The 19,684-nt window shown below is 31.5% G+C and overlaps 2 protein-coding genes across 4 annotated transcripts in view; one reads left to right on the top strand and one right to left on the bottom strand.

Moving 5' to 3' along the window:
• Positions 1-19,684, top strand: part of syd (JNK-interacting protein syd) — a 141,439-nt gene that overhangs the window by 21,762 nt on the left and 99,993 nt on the right. For all 3 annotated transcript variants that reach the window (XM_072537418.1, XM_072537416.1, XM_072537417.1), the window contains exon 2: positions 17,965-18,091. In XM_072537418.1, coding sequence (XP_072393519.1) covers positions 17,965-18,091 — 127 coding nt within the window. The remainder of the gene's footprint in view (positions 1-17,964; positions 18,092-19,684) is intronic.
• LOC140445410 (uncharacterized) lies at positions 9,314-12,264 on the bottom strand. Its single transcript, XM_072537415.1, has 3 exons — positions 12,137-12,264; positions 11,594-11,746; positions 9,314-11,339 (listed from the first exon to the last, which is right to left on the bottom strand). The coding sequence occupies exons 1-3, from the start codon at positions 12,161-12,163 to the stop codon at positions 9,327-9,329; spliced, it is 2,193 nt and encodes a 730-aa protein (XP_072393516.1). The 5' UTR covers positions 12,164-12,264; the 3' UTR covers positions 9,314-9,326.

Consider the following 19,684-nt stretch of genomic DNA (forward strand, 5'->3'; position numbering starts at 1 on the left):
GTGGCGAATTTCCGAACATAGTTTTCTCTGATGAGAAAAATTTCCCTATTGAGCAGTTCATAGACTCTCAAAATGATCTTGTTTACTTGACCGAACGCATCTACGAAAGTTTGAGCTTACGAACGGCCACCCGAAGTAATTTCCCATCTCAAGTAAAGATATGGGCAGCTGTAACCGCCGATGGACGCTCTCCAATCGTTTTTATTGAATCTGGTGTCAAATTCAATGCAACTTATTATCGGGAAAATGTTTTAAAAGCTGCTTTAGAGTCGTGGGCACGCAAACATTTCGGTTGTAGACCATGGACGTTGCAACAAGACTCGGCACCGTCTCATAAAGCTAGTGTGAACCAAGAATGGTTAAAAAACCATGTTCCACACTTCATTTCATCCACATAATGACTTTCGAATTCGCCATACGCAAATCCGATGGATTATTTCATCTGGTCCATTTTAGAGAGCAAGGTGAGGACTAAAAAATATGCCAGTATGGATGCGTTGAAGAAAGCAATTATACGTGAATAGCCCAAAATACCGGATGTATTTTGGCAAAAATAGCTGTATGAAAACAGTGATTAGCCTTAAATGCTGCCATGAAATTGTTTCGGGCAGGACAGTGGGCAACGCGAGTAGCAACAGCAATGTCTGCATGTTGCATTATATTGAATATATAACAGATAATTATTTTGGGACATAACTAAACTGAACGTCAGTCCACAATTCCTACTATTTGCTGACTACACAACTATTTTATGGCAAAGTAAGAACACTTTTAAATAAGTGATAGATTTGACCACTACTTGATGGAAATTCATTTTATATAACAATAAAAACAATGTAAACTTTTGTTTTCAAAACCTTCACAAAACTTATTATACTATCACTACAGCGGTTTCAGCAGAGTTTGAAATTCTGCCTTTCTCAAGTAGTGGTTTTTATTGTTATATAAAAATACTTTCCTACTATCTAATATTATTATATAGCAAAGATTTGCATGGAATTAAAAAATGATAATGACAATCACTTGCAATTACAAAAATTAAACTAATTCACTTTAAATGTGTGTTAATTTCCATTAATTTATATGTAAATAAATGGTGTAAGTTATGTAATTACAGTACGAAAAGTACTTTAGTACTTATATAAAAAATAATAAACATAATTAAATGCCTTGTGTATAAATTTGCACATATAACTCATTTTAAAATGAAAGTGTTTGATGTTTAATGTAAATATTGTACTTTTACTTAACATAAATCAAAAGTTTAGGCTTATCTCTAATTATTTTACATCAAAATATCTGCTAGGGGTAAAACTGAGTTACAATAATTATAATTTTTGAATACAATCCATGCTGACAGTTATTCCTTAAAGTGTTAAAATAAAATACTAAAAGTGGTGAATTAATTTTTATGTTGGACAACGGACTATTCAGATTACAAGTAGGTCAAATAAAAAGTTGTTTTTACTTAATAATAAATCACGTTATACAGAGTACTCCCCGTTAAAATAGGCAAAAGGCTAAAATGCACTCTCAGAATAAAAATTTTTTCATTTTTTTTACGTTTTATGTGATTAAAAAATAAGACCCAGCGCAATTTTAACCTTCCACCCCCGCCTCACCGTCAAAAACGTCATCTTTTCTTTCAGGTGGGAAGCAATCAATTTAAAATTTTTAAAAAATTCACACGCACTTTTACAAAACATATATTTCGGATTTTTTCCAGATTTTTCTGTAAGGTGCAACACCTTCAAAAAATCCGAAAAACTGTTTTTTAAGGATTTTTGGAAAATTTACCCATTTTATAGATCTCAAAATAGATCACATTATAGTTTTTATAGGTTATATATAATTTGAAATAACTGAGTACTTTAGGACATTAAAAAATTGGGCGAAACACCTTTAGGCCATCAAATGAATTATTAATGAATATTTAGGCTCAGTCGACTGGGATAGGAATATTGATGAGACAGATGTAAATAATAGCGTTGACAAATTTTATGAAGTGTTAGATTCCTGTATTAATCTATTTGTACCAAAACTAGATGCAAAAACTAAAAATTTCCGAAATGGTACACTCCTCATTTAAAACATATTATTTCAAAAGAAGATTCTCATGCAAAATACAAAATGACAGGATCTAAGAAGGATTATGATCTTTTTTGTAATTTGCGTTAAGAATTTAGGGATTGTTACAAAACATGTCATCAGATTCACCTAAATAATTTACAAACTGCTATGTATGCTACAAAAAGATTTTTGGAATTTTGTAAATAATAAAAGAAAATGTTTTGATTTGCCAAACACAATGAACTATGAGAATATAACTTCTGATAATTCCCAAAATATTTCAAATTTGCAAATTTGTTTAGTACATTTTTTAATTCAACCTATGTTACTATAGTTTGTTTTTTAACCAGGAGGAGTAAACTAGAAAGACAGATTCACACCCAAGATAGTTACTAGAAAAGTCACCAAATACATCTTCTTTTTTGGTTGATTATCTCGGCCTTGTGGTAATGTAGTAATCAGTATCGGACAACCTCACACGTCGATTCTAACCTAACTTTGTTTGTTTATGTTTGAATAATAATTTTTTTCCAATTCAATTCCAATATATATTTTTTGTTTTAACTCGTATGTTTATCGTATGCTGCAAGGATAGAAGGTCGACCGCCAATATTTTTAGGACATCTTACTGTTCCAGTCTGCTTATATTCCTTAATTGTTCGGTAAATAGTTGAATTCGCAACACATAAATTCCACAGTACTTTAGTAAGTCCTGATTTTAACAATAACTATTTTGCAAAACTAACCTGTTACCTGTTTTATTTTTGCTATCATGGCTGTTATTTTCATTCCAGGACTATCAATTTTTATTTGTTTGTACATGTTTATAATGCATTGTTTTTCATTTGATAAATGACCCAAATCTACTCGGCGTTTTTTAGGTGGAGAAGGATAATTACCACTAGTACTTGGCATTGAATCCATATTGTTATCTTAATAACAGTCATACGTCGCTAAATGGTTCTGAAAAGAACTGTTTTTAATATAAATGCAAACGAGAAATCTAAAAATTAAAGGAATAACGCAGGAAATACAAAAAATCGTCGATATGAATTTTGAACTTTGAAATTTCATAAATGTCGTTAGTGTCAAAATGTCGTAATTTAGTGGAGTAAACTTGCCTGCGGTTGGACCAATTACAAACAAGCATTACGGCGCGGTAAATTTGAATTACTCCTGGTTAAAAAACAAACCATAGAAATGCAGATTATCCAGCTGTAAACTCTGATAATAGTATTTGTGTTGAAATTTGTGATTTGTGATTACTGTATTAGATGTATTTTAATTTATATTTCAGATTGATCTAAAAGTAAGTTGTGGACCTGATAATATATCCCCTTTGTTCATATTTAATTGTAAATTTATTCTATGTTATATTCTTATGTTGAGTTATATTTTATAAAAAATATTTAGTTTATCATTGAGCTCAGGTGTTTTTCCAGAGATATGGAAGAAGAGTTATATTACCCCAGTCCATAAAGATGTCAATAGAGAAAATATTGAAAACTACCGAGCTATATCTAAAACCAAGCTATAAGATAATTTATCGCTTGCAGATGTTTTCTGCAGAAATATCGAATTATTTTATCGTTTGCAGAATTATCCAAAAATTCGAATTAAAAATATATCCACAAAAAAACAAAGATGCCTAAGAAAACATCTACAAATGATAAAAATCAACAATAGTTGACCATTTTTATCGCTTGCAGATGTTTTCGTTACAATTTTTGCCCGAATTTTGTCAACCGAAAAAAATGGGCCAACAAAATTCGGCCAGAATACCAATTAAAGCATTTGCAAGCTATAACAAAAGGTCAATTATTGTCGATTTTTATCATTTGCAGGTTTTCTCATTGGTATTTTTGGCCAAATCTTGGCCGAAACAATCGGCAGATAAAAAATTCCCAGTGAGAACGCATCAGTAAAACAATAAAACATTTTGTCTCAAAAAATTTATTGGAAATAAGAATACATATTTGTTACAATTAATGAAAATGGACTAATTTTTTCCAAAGAAATCCGAAATTTTTAGCTGCTTTTTAGAATTTAACTTCTCGGTAATGACAAACGATTCTAAGAAGTTCAGTGAACTAAAAATAGAGTGACTTACATCATTTTTAATTTCAAAGTACTGTTTAAGTTGCGTAATATGGTGTGTTGCTTCGGCCGCACTCGGAACATGTATTTCTCACGCCACTGATGATGCGTCGTCTTCATCACTCTCTTGTTTTTCATCATTGTCCTTAAGCACTTCAGCGATTATCTCTGTATCGGTTATTTCACCACATACTACAACATCTTCATCCACGTTGACAAAATCTTCATAAGAGATGGCAGGATCAGAAATGATGTCCCCCCAGCAGTCAACTGAAAGCAGCTCTTCTGTTAAATTGTCGTCTGTGTTCTCCTCCTTTTTTATAAAACCAGCTCTTTTGAAACAGTATTTGATCGTTTCAGGTGTTACTTGGTCCCAAGCTTTCTTACACATTCGAGATGCTTGTAGAATGTCTAACTTTATTTTAAGGGTGTCGTAATCTTCCATCAATATGTTTTCAACGAAAAATGGTCTGTAAAAATGTTTAAAATTTTTTATGGCACCCTGGTCCATAGGCTGGAGAACTGAAGTCATGTTAGCAAAAAAAAAAAACTTTTACATTTTCCATCAGTGGGATAGTGGTGTGTGCCGATAAATTGTCAATAAACAAAATAACTTTTCTTTTTTCTTTTATGAACTTTTTGTCTAATTTTTTCAGCCAGTTCTCGAAAAGATCACTAGTCATCTTGCGCTGCTCACATATTTCACTGGTTTTGACTTGACGTTCTTAAAACAACGCAGATTAGCCGACTTGCCAATCATCAGTAGAGGCAGTCTTTCCGATCCGTCCATATTTGCACCAATTAGGAGAGTTACTCTTTCTTTACTTAGTTTTCCTCCTTGACATTTTTCGTTTTTAAATGCTAGCGTTTTGTCAGGAATGCATTTAAAAAAGAGACCCGTCTCGTCAACATTAAAGATATCTCCATCTATACCCTGAATCATCTCTTCCAAATTTTTTTTACACTGGTTGGCTTCTTGTTGATTAACGGTCCCACTTTCTCCACAAATGGATTTGAAAGAAATTTTGTTGCGTTCTTTAAAGCCGTCGAGCCACCCTGTACTCGCCTTAAAATTATTTTTCCCCATTTCAATAGCAAATTGTTCAGCTTTGCTTCTTATAAGGGGCCACTCACGGAAATCTTCTTATCTCTAGCTTGTTTGAACCATTTTAACACACAACTGTCTAAATACCACACTCACTTTCACTGTTGAGAATTTTTTCTTTATTCTTCAAGTAGGTGGATAATGTGTTAGGAGGAATTGAGAAATCTCAGATTTTTTCTTCGTCCCCTTTTCTACTTCTCTAATTGCCGCTATTTTTTCCGATAACGTTAAAGTTTTGTATGTTTTCGTATTACCATGCGACGACATCTGTACTCAATACGAAGTGACCTCAACTGAAGGGGCGTGCCAGATGGGGTAGAATTTAGGTGACAGGTACGGGTACAATGTACAATGGCCTTGAATGCCTTGAAAACAAGTGACACGTTAGAACAGAAAAGAATACTACCTCTTTTAGCGGAAATTTCCAACATGAAATTGGCATTTTTAACTTTTTAACTTGTAGAAAAGTTCGAATTATCCAAAATATAATTCGAATTATTCACGACTTTTTAACATTACTTATATAGGAAATGCTAGGGACCAGAATAAAAATTCGAATTAAAGAAGATTTCGAATTAAGCAGGTTCTACTGTATCATTTACTAATACGTAACAATTAAAAAGCAGAGGAGATAAATGTCCACTCTATGGAACACCAGAGGTTAGATTGATAGTAGATAACAAAAATTGGTTAATTTTTACAACTTGAGTTCTGTCTGTGAGATAGCTCTCCATCCAGAAATAATCTTTCATGTAAACTAGCACTATAAAGTTTAGAGATTAGGACAGTATGATTAACTCTATCGAATGCCTTCGAAAAGTCAGTCTGGTCATACCCTTCAAGTCTGGTCAATAATTGACCATTTGTTATAGCTTGCAAATGCTTTAATTGGTATTCTGACCGAATTTTGTTGGCCCATTTTTTTCGGTTGACAAAATTCGGGCAAACATTGTAACGAAAACATCTGCAAGCGATAAAAATGGTCAACTATTGTTGATTTTTATCATTTGTAGATGTTTTCTTAGGCATCTTTGTTTTTTTGTGGATATATTTTTAATTCGAATTTTTGGATAATTCTGCAAAAGATAAAATAATTCGATATTTCTGCAGAAAACATCTGCAAGCGATAAAAATGGTCAACTATTGTTGATTTTTATCGTTTGCAGATGTTTTTGTAGGCGTCTTTGTTTTTTGTGGATATATTTTTAATTCGAATTTTTGGATAATTCGAATTTTTTTAACGGTCCCTTGAGATTCGAATTATCCAAGTTTCACTGTATAAAAAATTGTTTTTTATCATAGTAATATTCTTCTCTATGCTGATGATCTAAAAATTTATAGAGCCATAAAAAATTCCAATGACTGTAGTTTATTACAGAATGATTTAAGTAGATTATTGGATTAGTGTAACTTAAATACTTTGAATTTGAACATAAATAAATGTAAGGTAATGCGATTTTTTAGAAACAAACATCCGATTTCATTTGAATACCATATTGGACCGAATATTTTAGAGGTAATCACAACATTTAAGGATCTCGGGGTAATTTTTGACACTACAGTAAGCTTCAGGGACCATTTTTCTTACGTTTCTAATATATCCATGAAACTTTTAGGTTTCATGAAACGTAGCCTCTCTGAATTTGATAATATTTATTGTCTCAAAAATATCTACTGTTCCCTTATTAGATTGGTTTTGGAATATGGTAGCAATATTTGGTCTCCTCATTATAAATACTACAAAGATCTATTAGAAAGAGTACAGAAAAAGTTCTTAAGATTTATAGCTTTTAAATTGAGAATACCTTAAATGAAATTGAATACATTGTTTGCAATCTTTACTTAAATTGCCTACTCTTTAAGAAAGTCGAATATTGCTAGATGTAGCATTTATATATAAATTAATATGAGGAGGCATATATGCTACTGCTCTTTTGGAAAAGTTTTACTTTCGTACGCCCTGTAGAGACATTACATCCCAAGACATTTAGAATTTCATAACCGAACTTATACTGTAAATAAACCCTTACAGAGAATGTGTAGAAATGCAAACAAATTTAATAGTAATGATTTTTTTCATTTATCACCAAGTACTATTAATAATAAGATCGAAAATACCTTTTGTTGTAATCACATTGTGCTTTAATAGTTTAAGCTAAATTTAAGTTGATTTGTAAAATAAAAATGTCAAGTCCGTAAAGAAACATTACATTACATAAATTAAAGTTGCTATTATAATTGCCATTTTGTTTGTTTATAAAATACACTCCATAAAAGGTTTTTTCCATATTATCTTTTATTTTTCTTTGTAAACAAATTAATTTAACTTATTATAGCAAGTGCAATACACATTTGTTTATTCTGAAACAAGGTCAATGTTTAAATTCCTATTTTGTATAAATTATTGGCAGTGAAATGACTGATAGGAAGTGTGCGGAATAATAAGTTATTTCTTTCTTATAAAGTAAGAAGTAAAATATTCCAACAAAGCGAAAATTACTGAATAAATTTAATACTTTATGGGATTCACTTGGGGGAGGATAAATAGTTAATAAATAATCTTAATCTCCCAATAAACTTTTTATAGATCTATAAATCCTAATTCGATATATTTAAAATGATATAATAATAAAATAATCTATATTTATTGTCAATCTACAATAATAATATTTTCACTCACTCCGATTACAGTATATTTATGACGAAAAGTTGCCATACTTTTATGTTGGAAATGAGATCACGCATTTTTTGTACGTCAATAAGCTAATTGGGTATAAAGCAGTGTTACCAATGGCTGGGCATGGAAAGATGCACCTCCCTGTCAAAAATTATGCGATTTTGTCCAAAATTATGCGCTGTGTTGTAAAACGTGTGAAGCAATCAACAAACATCAAACAAACCTTATTTTTATGTCCTTACTGTCATCTGTCACGTCCTGTCAGTTGTCATTGTAATAGTGATTGAAAATCATGATTGAAAATGGATTGAAAGCGTGTCACAGTCACAAAACAAATAAACAAAATGGTAAATGATGGTAAACAAAATAAACAAGAAACTGAAAAGAAAATAAGTAGGATTGAGGTTTAATTTTTATTTGTTGATTTAAGAGTATGTTAACTGTCATATAAAAGCTTGGCTAGGTTAGAGTGCCTTAAAATGCGAAATGCCCAAAAAAAGTGTGTGATACTGGTACACCCTTGCCCTTGATGGTTATGTTATAACTTAAAAACAAGAATATGGCGCATCTAGACTGGATTAATTTTAATAGGTGAGTACATAATTATATATATTTTTATCCTATTTAACTACAATTCATTTGATTGTGGAACCTGTTCACTTTTTAATGCTTATATGGTACTAAGAATAAGAACTATTCCATCATCATAGGCATATGAAAATATGCTCTTAAAGTGGCAACTGGGAACTGCAAGGTTCTAGTAAAATATCTATGGAAACTGAATACAATAAAAATTATAATTATGACTCTTTCCTACATATTTGTAATACTTTTTTTATAATTATGTAGTTTAACTTTTTTTTATTTTATTTCAGAATACCTTATGTACTGTGTCCTGTGTCATGAGCAATTGATGAACCTGTCTAGTTCCTCCATGGTATTTTTCTATGTTTCCTAGAGACAACTTATTGTGGAAGGAGTTTACTTATGTGCTTTTGAGGATAACAATGATACTCCTGTTATTCATATCAGCAAAGAAAATGTACCTTTGCAATTGAAAACTGTTGCATATACCTCAGATCGGTAAAATGTGAATACAAAAAGAACATGTTCAACTAATTTGTCTTCCTCAGAAACTGAAGACATAAAAGTTTGCAAATTATTTGCCAAGTTATTTTCTTTACTTAAAATATTATCAGGAAAATAGGATATTTTGAAAAATATACATCATTTGTAATATTTTAGCTTTAATAATCAGTTATGAATGGTACTTACAAGTAAACAACAGATTAAATATCTTAAACTAATGTAAATTATTCTATTAAAACAAAAACATAGGTATACTTAAAGTAGAAACATACTATATTAAAATACAAGCTACTGATTGTCTTTCCATGTATTATGGCCTAGCATTTTTTTGGATGGTATGAATTTTAAGCAACCGCCATTCTTTTCAACTCCTGCTTTGGTTGCCAAAATAGCCTTTGCTGTTGAAGAGTTTAATAAATTCCGTTTGTCACTTTTTATGTTAAACAAATCACTAAATATACGTTCTACACTAGCATTAGAGAATGGCAAAACAAAAAGTAGCTGTAGCGTTTTTTTTAAATTCGGAAATAAAAAAGCATTAGCATCATTTTTTAAATTAAATATTTGAGACCAATATTGCTCACAGTCATCTGAATTTAAATTTAATTTTTCAAAGTCTAATAAAGCGTGTCTTCTCCATTCATTATCTAACTCCTGAATATTAACATATTCTTTTAAAATAGGGAATTGATTAGTTACACATTGTAATGATTTTATTTCAAAGCTTTGTGCAATTTTGGGATCCAATATTGAAATTATTTTATAGATAGGGTCGTTAAAGGTGAATCGATTTTTAATATTACTAACTAACTCTATATAGAATTCTAAAATACATTTAAAAAAACTATCAAATTCTTTTTGGTTCAAATTTGGCTTTTTTTTTAATTCTTTCAAGCTTTCTGTTGCAGCAACTCCTATATAAATATCATGTAAACTAACAAAATTTGTAGGGTTTTCATGGTTAAGTCTAAATATGTCGTTGGTTCTTTTTATTACAGACATCTTTATAAAATTAGAACACAGCGTTCTCAACAGAGTTTCAGTTTGTGGCTGAACCTTACAAAGAAGTGGTTTTTCTGACTGAAAGAGTAAATTGAAATCTGTCATTAGTCCTAAAGAATATGACATAAACTCTAGATACACCGGTGTGAACAAATTTGACATGGTTTCCAACATTGTTTCTGTTGTAATTGACGGGTCTTCAAATACATACTCTGTCAAATATGCTCTAAGTGGCTCATATTGCTCAAGTACTCTATCGACACATTCTTTAATAGATAACCATCTTGTTATGGCTGGAGAGAGTATCTTGTGAATTTTCACTTGAAAAAAATTTTGGAACTCTATAAATTTGTGTCTCCTCAAAGCACTCCTATTAAAATGACTGCCTATGTTCCGTAGCAGATCTTCCACATGCCTAGGTAATTTTAAACAGGCTTTTGATGTAGCTAAATGTGCCATATGACATGAGCATCTAATGCATACTATGTGTGGAAATTCTTCTTTTAACTTGGAAAATACAGAGTTAAACTCTCCAACCATAACATTGGTGGTATCTGATGAAAACCCTACAAAATTAGTCAGTGGAATATTCTTTGAAGTTAAACAGTTCTTTAGAATACCATATAAATCACTAGCTGTTGATCCATGAGCCTCGACAAGATCAAAAAATTGTGTTTTGGTTGAATTATTTTCATAAATTATAGTAGTGAATGCACATTGCTTTTTTACTGAAATATCAGTAGTTTCATCCATAACCAAAGAAAAAAAACATCCTGGCTCCCTTAATTTAATATATAGTTCTTCAAGAAAATTATACCCCAAGTTATTGCAAATAATTGACTTAGCTTTGGTTCGTTTTAAGTGTAATTGTTTAGCAATTTTCGAGTCATAACATATATTTTGAATTAAAGGAGTTAGGGTGTCTACTAATAAAAATGGCAGGTTATTGCTTGCCAACAAGGCACATAACTTTAACTCTGCCGTTTTTACAGCTACATCATCAGCATTTGGTTTATACAATTCAGTGAGTTTAGTATTGCTCGCCACTTTTGTCCAATTTAATTTATGCCTTTCACTTATTGAATGTTTTAGTAATACACTTTTATGAGCTACAATATCACAATCACATACCTTGCAATAGGCGTACTCATTACCCTCAGATGATGGTTGTTTTATTGATTTTTCTAACCAATTCTTAAACTGTGGTACACTTTTCCAAGAGCTGTTAAAAGTCTTCTTTTTTTCACTCTTTGATGCTTTCTCTATTTTTATTTTCTTTTTTGCTGGTGTAGGATCATTCTAAAAATATAATCATAATTTAGATGGTGTAAATCAATAAAATATTAGTCAAAGTCAAATACAAATGTATTTCACTACTGTAGTAGTTTTAAATCTTTCTCATATTATACCTAATTTCTGTAATTATATCTGATATTTGTAGTTTATAGTTTAATTTAATTATATTATCTATATAATTTTAATAAATAAATACGATATGAAGTCTGTGTTTTTATGTAATTTTTATAAAATTATCAATTGCTTCAATACATTACCATAGTATCGCCATTGTCACTCATAATATGAGAATGTGTGGGAGCAGGATAAATAGGGGAGCCTTCAACTTGATGACTGCAACCTGGCTTTTCTACATCAAGTGGTACTGGGGAATCTTTCTGCTTATTTGTCTCTGTTTCCTGATGTTTACTCTAAAAAACAATTTGCTTTATTAAAACACAAAATTTAATTTTAAGAAGCTTAAAAGATCTATACAAAATCTACTGAACTTTTACCTCTCATTCACAGCAGGTATATGTTGGTAATTTTGATTTTTGAAGAAGCATAAAGATATTGTAAACTATATGGTACTTAAAAAAACCAATAAGTACCATTAATTATTGTATAGGAAATGATTTTTTGATGTGAACAAAAAATAATTATTTTAAACTATTGAACATGCATCCTAGAAGGTACAAATTTAGTTATGGTTAATGCTTATGTGATTTCTCTATTATATATATATATATATATATATATATATATATATATATATATATATATATAAATGATTGTAACTTTTAACTATTTTTTATATTTACCTTAAAACTGAAAAGCCACTTATCCATTTTCTATATATTTTTTAGTTTCTTTGCACAAACACAACACACAAAGTAACAGTTGAAGAAGTACACTTGAATAATTAATTTTTTTTTTCAATTTGTGCCTTATATTTATATATGTAATTTAATGTGAAATCCCTGTAAATACAAATGTGAAGTACCTACCTACTCAAATATATGTGAAACCTTTCCTTCAATGTGTATTGATTGGGTATTGTCAGATAGGGGGATTTTTCTGGTGAGAAATATTTGCTTGGGGAATAACAGGGCACTTTATAGTTAGATTCTTACTACAAAGAATGAAAAATGATTTTAATGTAAATGTTATTTATATTATACAAATGACCTTTTCCTTTTCAGTACCTTTCAATAATTGCTCCCTCCAAATAATGGTGAAATTTTTAAAACAAATTTATTTTTTGGTTTTGAGATATTTAATATGTCTTGGCAGACCTCACCCGCCTACTCCTGTTACTATGGGAAATTGAGATTCATATACTTGTTATGCAGTTTTTTTCGGTTTCTTACAAATTATTACATATATAGAAATTATTACATTTTATGATCTGACAAAGTAAGGAATAGAGATTCCTATAATTTTGTTAGATACACTTCTAGATGTTAACCTATGGTATTATTCTATGGCCTCATGAATGTTGCTGCTGTCAATTCGTTCGAATTATAAAAAAAACAATTCAGAAGAATTTAAACATTGCTGAAAAATATTTGAAAGATTTAGGAATATGACAAAATAAAATATGAGGAAAGCTTTGAACCCTCATTTAGCTTGAGTTGTACAACAACCAGCATTACACTTATCAAATACCCCTATACCAGGCCCATTAGAAATGACCACCAATAAAAAAAAGAAATTGCAAATACTAAAAAAGATAGAAAACGCGATATTTTTGCACATTTTGTCTGTCCTGGTTGTGTATGGAGAACATTGTAGCATGTTGCTCTGAATGCACAGAGAACAATTTGGAGTAAAATTCAAAGTTGTATTTTGAGCAGAGAATTTTTCTGTTTATTGTTATAACCAAATTTGTGTAGGTTAATATTTGTATTTTAATAAAACATCTGTAGGAATTTTGGAAAACATTTGTTTACCAAGTGCTAATAAAAGTTAAACAAAGCAGAAAATTAAAGGTTTTAGATTAATTCCTATATTTTTTGAAAAATAAAACAACAAAAATAGAATAACATAAGGTCCTTAAGTAATAGACACGTAAACCGACAAAATACTTAAAAACATTATGTGAATGTTATCTGAAATTTGTAAGTCATTTAAATTTTGGTCCTGATGGACTCCACAGGTGACTTTTTCAGACCACCCGTCCACTCCCGGGTTAACCCTAAACCACTCTTAATGAAGGTGACTCAGGTGGCCGAAAATCAATTTTTACATGTTGTAAATTTATTTTCGATATAATGCCGCCATAGAATGGAAATTTTCTTCCATAAAGTAATTTTTATTTGCTAAAGTTAATGCTGTATAACTATAAAATGTCAGGTCAGTACAAACATCTTTTTTTAAAGGAAAAAAGAAGACGCGGACTCTTCTTATAAACGTTGTAAGCTGTGGCTTGGCCTTGGCTTTTTCTTTTGCTTAGCTGGATTATGCGAAATTGTGCGATTTTATGAAGGATGCGAAAATTATGCGCTGGGAATTAAATTATGCGCAAATCGCATAATTATGCGCCGATTGGCAACACTGGTATAAAGGCATTGCCTTGCAAAATCAAGATATCTTTGGAAAACTTTGTGCAAATTCTATCTATAAATTTTTTTTCTCGTAATGTGGTCCGTAGCGTCGAATAGTAATTCCTACTTAAAATGAAAAAGACAATAAAGATTCCATTTCACGTACAAATCGTCTATGTATCTGTTTATACGTATTTCGCTTTAATAAAGCTCATCAGAACAGTTATTCATAGGCGTTCTCAACGTGAAAAATAGATCTTTTCTGTCTTTGGAAAGCAACGATAAAATGGCTTCGAAACGGACGCAATAGCGACATCTGATATTAAATCCGTAAAATAGTTTCGAAACACAATTCAGATTTCTGCTTTAATCTGAACCTTCTATAAATGCAAGGTATAACAGACGTTGATAAAGATGTTAATAGAGACATGACGAATCTAAAATTTGCATTCCACGACATGTCTCCTCAACTAAGCAGAAATCGTTAGCGAATTGGTTTCTTGTACTCATACAGAGTAGATCCGAATAAAATGAAAAAGACAGTAAAGATTCCATTTCACGTACAAATCGTCTATGTATCTGTTTATACGTATTTCGCTTTAATAAAGCTCATCAGAACAGTTATTCAACGTGAAAAATAGATCTTTTCTGTGTTTGGGAAGCAACGATAAAGTGGCTTCGAAACGGACGCAATAGCGACATCTGATATTAAATCCGTAAAATAGTTTCGAAACACAATTCAGATTTCTGCTTTAATCTGAACCTTCTATAAATGCAAGGTATAACAGACGTTGATAAAGATGTTAATTCCTACTTATTTTTTTACCCTCATCCATCATGAATCCGAAAACGATGATGATGAGGATACTAAACACGATATGAACAATACTGATCAAGGAATAATAAAGCCTGCTACCCCTAAAGAAGTAACCAAAGTATTCAAAAACAAAATCAATCCAAAAACGGCTCCAGAATTTGATTTAATAAGGAGACATTCTAAAACTACCTAGGAAGGCCATCGTAAAACTCACAAACTTCATAAATGCAGTATTAAAGTTACAATATGTATCAATAACGTGGAAAACAGCTGATCTAATCAAGATTCCCAAACCAGGGAAACCAGTAAATAAACTAGAATTCTACAGACCAATATCGTTGCTAACAATTATCACTAAATTATTGAAGAAGATATTGATAGAATACAACCTATACTCAATATATAAAAGTAATAAACACTCAACAAGAGACCAAATACATATATCGTATAACAAATATTATAGTGAGGTCTCTAGAAGAGAATAAAATAAATTCAGCTATTTCCCATATTCAGAACTACGACCAATCAAAGAAGGAATCACACAGGGGAGTGTTCTGGGACCCTTACTATATTTATTGTATACCTGTGACTTCCCTGTTACGGAAAATATTAAACTGGCGACATTTGCAGACGACATTGCAATACCAACAGTGGGTAAAGCATTCGAAGAAACAACTAGATACCTCCAAAATGCAGTGAACAAAATAAGTACTTGGAATAATAAATGTCGCATAAAAATTAATGAAGGGAAATCTGCTCATATCGATTTTACTTACAAAAAAAAATAATCACAAAGACTAAATAATAAAGTCGTCCCATACAAGAAAACAGTTAAATACTTAGAGCATTTGAATAGCAAATTAAAGTGGCAGGGACATATCAGAAAGAAACCTGAAGAACTGAAACTGAAATACAAGAAGTTATATTAGTTATTAGGTAGAAGCTTGCAACTCACAGTCAAAAACAGGGAATTAGATCACAAACAAATGCTCAAACCAGTATGGTTCTCTGGTCTACAGATATGGACCTGTACTAGTGAGAGTAACTATGCTTTCCCTCAAAGAATCCAAAACCGAATACTAAGGAACATAGTCAATGCTCCGTGGTTTACCCGCAACAAAGACCTACATCGGGAACTCCGAATAGTAACAATTAAAGAAGAAATAAAGAAGGTTACCAGGGGTCACGAAAACCGAATCCATAACATATATGTATAATTATTGTTACTTTAAATTCGGGTAGTGAACATGCCCGAATGTCAATGACTTCATAACAGTCTACAACAATAATTATTAGATTCTAAGGTGAACCATTGTGAATATCTAGGACAGTAAAATAACGGATTATGTATAATAAATAATTGGCCAATTTCTGGACATGAGCTCGTTTCGTGGTAGAAGAACCAGGTTCACATCACCCTTTAACATTTTGTTTCGATTCAAGATCATGGTGATAGACCCAAGTCTTATCCATAGTGATGAGTCGATGCACAACATGCACTTTATCCTTTCGAAAACTCTCTAAATGTTGCTAAACTATTGCTTACTGCGGTGAATGAGATTCCTAGGGCTTCTACTAAATCTCTTTGTTACTCGACGATTTTTCGATATGATATGCTATTTTTTTTTCTACGGTTTCTGGTATTGGCGCTGTTTTTTAACGGCCTTTACGTGGATCGTCTTCAAAGCTTGTACGAACCAATTTAAATTTTCATATATTTTTAATATTCGTTCATAAATTTCCTTTGCTTTTAAACCTTCCAAAAATAAAAATTCAATGAATTTACGAAATGAAACCCAGGTGAAGGCAGACCATTTTGGTTGGTGACCCTTCCCAGGATCCTTGACTTGATTTGAAATAGTTTTTAATTCAATCTTATATTATGTGTTCTAGTCTCATAAAGACAAGTGCGAATACGCGTATTAGAAACTAATAAATAGAATGAAGACGGTTAAGTGTAGTGCGAGTAAACAGTTCAGATTGACACCGGAATTCAAAGGGATTTACAAAGTGTTTAAATATGTACAAACACTGTTTCTCGAAATAACTTGCGAAGCTAGTGGAGTATCTGTATGCACACTAGAAAGTAGAATAAACAAGCGAATATGTTAACAAACGCAGATTCAAATAATTCACAATAATTTCCAGCTACAACAACTGCTGTGACAGACTTGGGTTCTACGACAAACAGTTTATTAGAAATACAATTCACCATTTTAGTGAGACTGAATGTTGTCGTGTATCATTGCAGCTTTTGCAGAAAAGTCTTGAAGAGATGTACGAGCGGATTGGAAATGCGAGTTCTCTTTACAGGATTGTAAAAGATGAAATATATTTGATGTTTATTAATTGAACGAATGAGATTTGTGCTCTACGTCTTAAGTATTTAGACAATATTAAAAATTACAGACGTGAATGTAAGCCAATCGTATGTGTTGAGGAAAGCTATGTACATGCAAGACAAGCTGCGCTAAACAGCTGGTTACGTGATAGTGGTAAAGGATTGTTAAAAAACATTTCAAAAGGAAGTAGGTTGGTTATTAAAAACAGTGGTGGGCAAATGGGTTTCATATCCAATGTATTTTTGATTTTTACATTAGGTGCCAAGTCGGCAGACTATCATTATTTATTTATTTATTTCGTGCACCTTGCTCACAAGTCTTACAGTTTAAGTTAAACCACACCACAGTAAAATTTTATAAATAAAATACATTCAAATAGATGTATAGAAGTCCATACAAAAATGAATTAAAATAATAAAACTGTCATATTTCGTTTAGCAAGTGGTTGATATAAGCTAATTTTACCTCATTGCATTCCATTAAGTCTACATCACAGCAGTAGATGTTTCATTAATCGGATCACACCGCAGGCACAGCTGTCATCTCCCTCAATGTATTCCCAGGATTCTATATTTTGTTTGGATGTTCCGACACCTGTTCGCAGACTATTCAGTGTTTTCCATAATTATCATAATGATATGAATGCAGAAAATTTCGAAAAATGGTTAAAAGAACAGCTTTGTTACGTTAGTAACATTACAGTTTGTTACATTACTTTTCCGAGACATTCTCGCCACTGCTTTTGTAACTAGCTCTACTGTACACTAATTTTCAACGAATCATTGTTCAGCTTTGCTGCTTTGTTGGTAATGATTATTAAATCATTTGCAATGCACTTTTGTGTCCCCCAGAGAGATCAATTCCAATACCATATATTTGAAGTGTGATGTTTGTTCTATATATCATTTTAGTCTTTAATTGTAATTGCTATTTTTTTTTGTTAGGAACATGATGTTGAGTTAGAACTACTGAGGGAAGATAATGAACAACTTGTAACACAATATGAAAGGGAAAAAGGAGCACGAAAGACTTCAGAACAGAAGTTATTGGAGTATGAAGATGCTGCAGAAGGTAAGTATTTAATGTTTTAATAGTAAGCACCAACGATGAAGGTATTGAACATGTAATTATATGTATATATATATATATATATATATATATATATATATATATATATATATATATATATATATATATATATATATATATATAGGGTGTCCCGGAAAATAGTGCGTTCCTTAACGATATGTGCAGCAGATTGCAGCATTTAAAACAAAAAAGTCTTATAACATTTTTTTATGAAGTTAACCGTTTTCAAAAAAAAAAAATATTAATTTTAATCCATTTGATTCTTGTTCGCAGAAAAGGAAATACAGCCGGCAACGTTGCGTTCCTTTTTATTCTTCGTTAATTAATGTAAATTAGCTGTCATGAATCATCGATCGTTAGGCATAATATGTATTGATACTGATAACAGTGATAGAGAAAAAGCATATATTTGTTTTTATTAAATATTTAATAATTAAAGTTTGAATACTGTTTTTACTTACATGGAAAATTATTATTACAATAAATGTTCGAAATGGCCACCATTTGCACAGATACACGCGTTTATTCGACGAATCCAAATTATTCTTAATATTAGAAGTATGTAAATTATGTCTGATTATTTCAGCAGCATCAAAAATTCGTTGTCGCAATTGAACTTCTGTTTTAATTTCATCCTGGTTGTCGTATACTAAAATGATTTTAGATGTCCCCAAAAATAAAAGTCCATAACATTGCATTCTGGTGTTCTGGGTGGCCACAGAACGTGTCCATTTCTACCGATCAAACGACGAGGAAAAGTGATGTCGAGGAAATCTTAAGTATGTCTCGTAAAATGTGCTGGAGCCCCGTCATGAAGAAACCACATTTAAGAGCGTATTTGTAACGGAACGTCTTCAAGAAGTATCGGTAGAACATGCTGCAAAAAATTCAAATAGGATTCTCCATTCAATCTTCTGGGAAGTTCGTACGGTCCAATCAGACGATTACCAATAATCCCAGCCCATAAATTTATACTAAATTGTTTTTGAAAATTTGTCCTACGTATAGCATACGGGTTTTCATCACTCTACACGTGACAATTGTGAAAATTAAACAACATTTCTCGTAAAACAAGCTTCATCTGCACACAACACTTTGCACGGAAATTCGGGTTCTCTGGCGATTTTGTTTTGAAACCATCTACAAAATCTTAATCTTAGAGGTAAATCGCCTTGGTGTAAATCTTGCACTCGTTAGTAATGGTAAGGATGTAACAGTTGTTCCGTAAATGTCTTGTGAACAATGTTTTTTGAAATGCCAACCATTCTAGCCACAGATCGAGTACTTACTCTTGGATTATTACTGACTATATCCAAAATCACATCTGCATTTAGTCTACGGTTACTTCGTGTTCTACCGCTAGTTTTTTTAGGTATCACACAACCCGTCTCTAATAACCTTTGGGACACGTTCACAAAACTTCGGGCATTAGGATGTCGTCGTTCGGGATAGCGTTCAACATAAAGTCTAACAGCCCTATTACTGTCACAGTGGGCTTCACCGTACGTAATTAACATATCGTGATACTCGCGAATCGAAAACATGACAATACTATTTATTCTTGAGCTACGGGTT

Source organism: Diabrotica undecimpunctata, chromosome 7, assembly GCF_040954645.1.
Source record: "Diabrotica undecimpunctata isolate CICGRU chromosome 7, icDiaUnde3, whole genome shotgun sequence".
In the NCBI taxonomy this organism is placed as follows: Eukaryota; Metazoa; Arthropoda; class Insecta; order Coleoptera; family Chrysomelidae; genus Diabrotica; species Diabrotica undecimpunctata.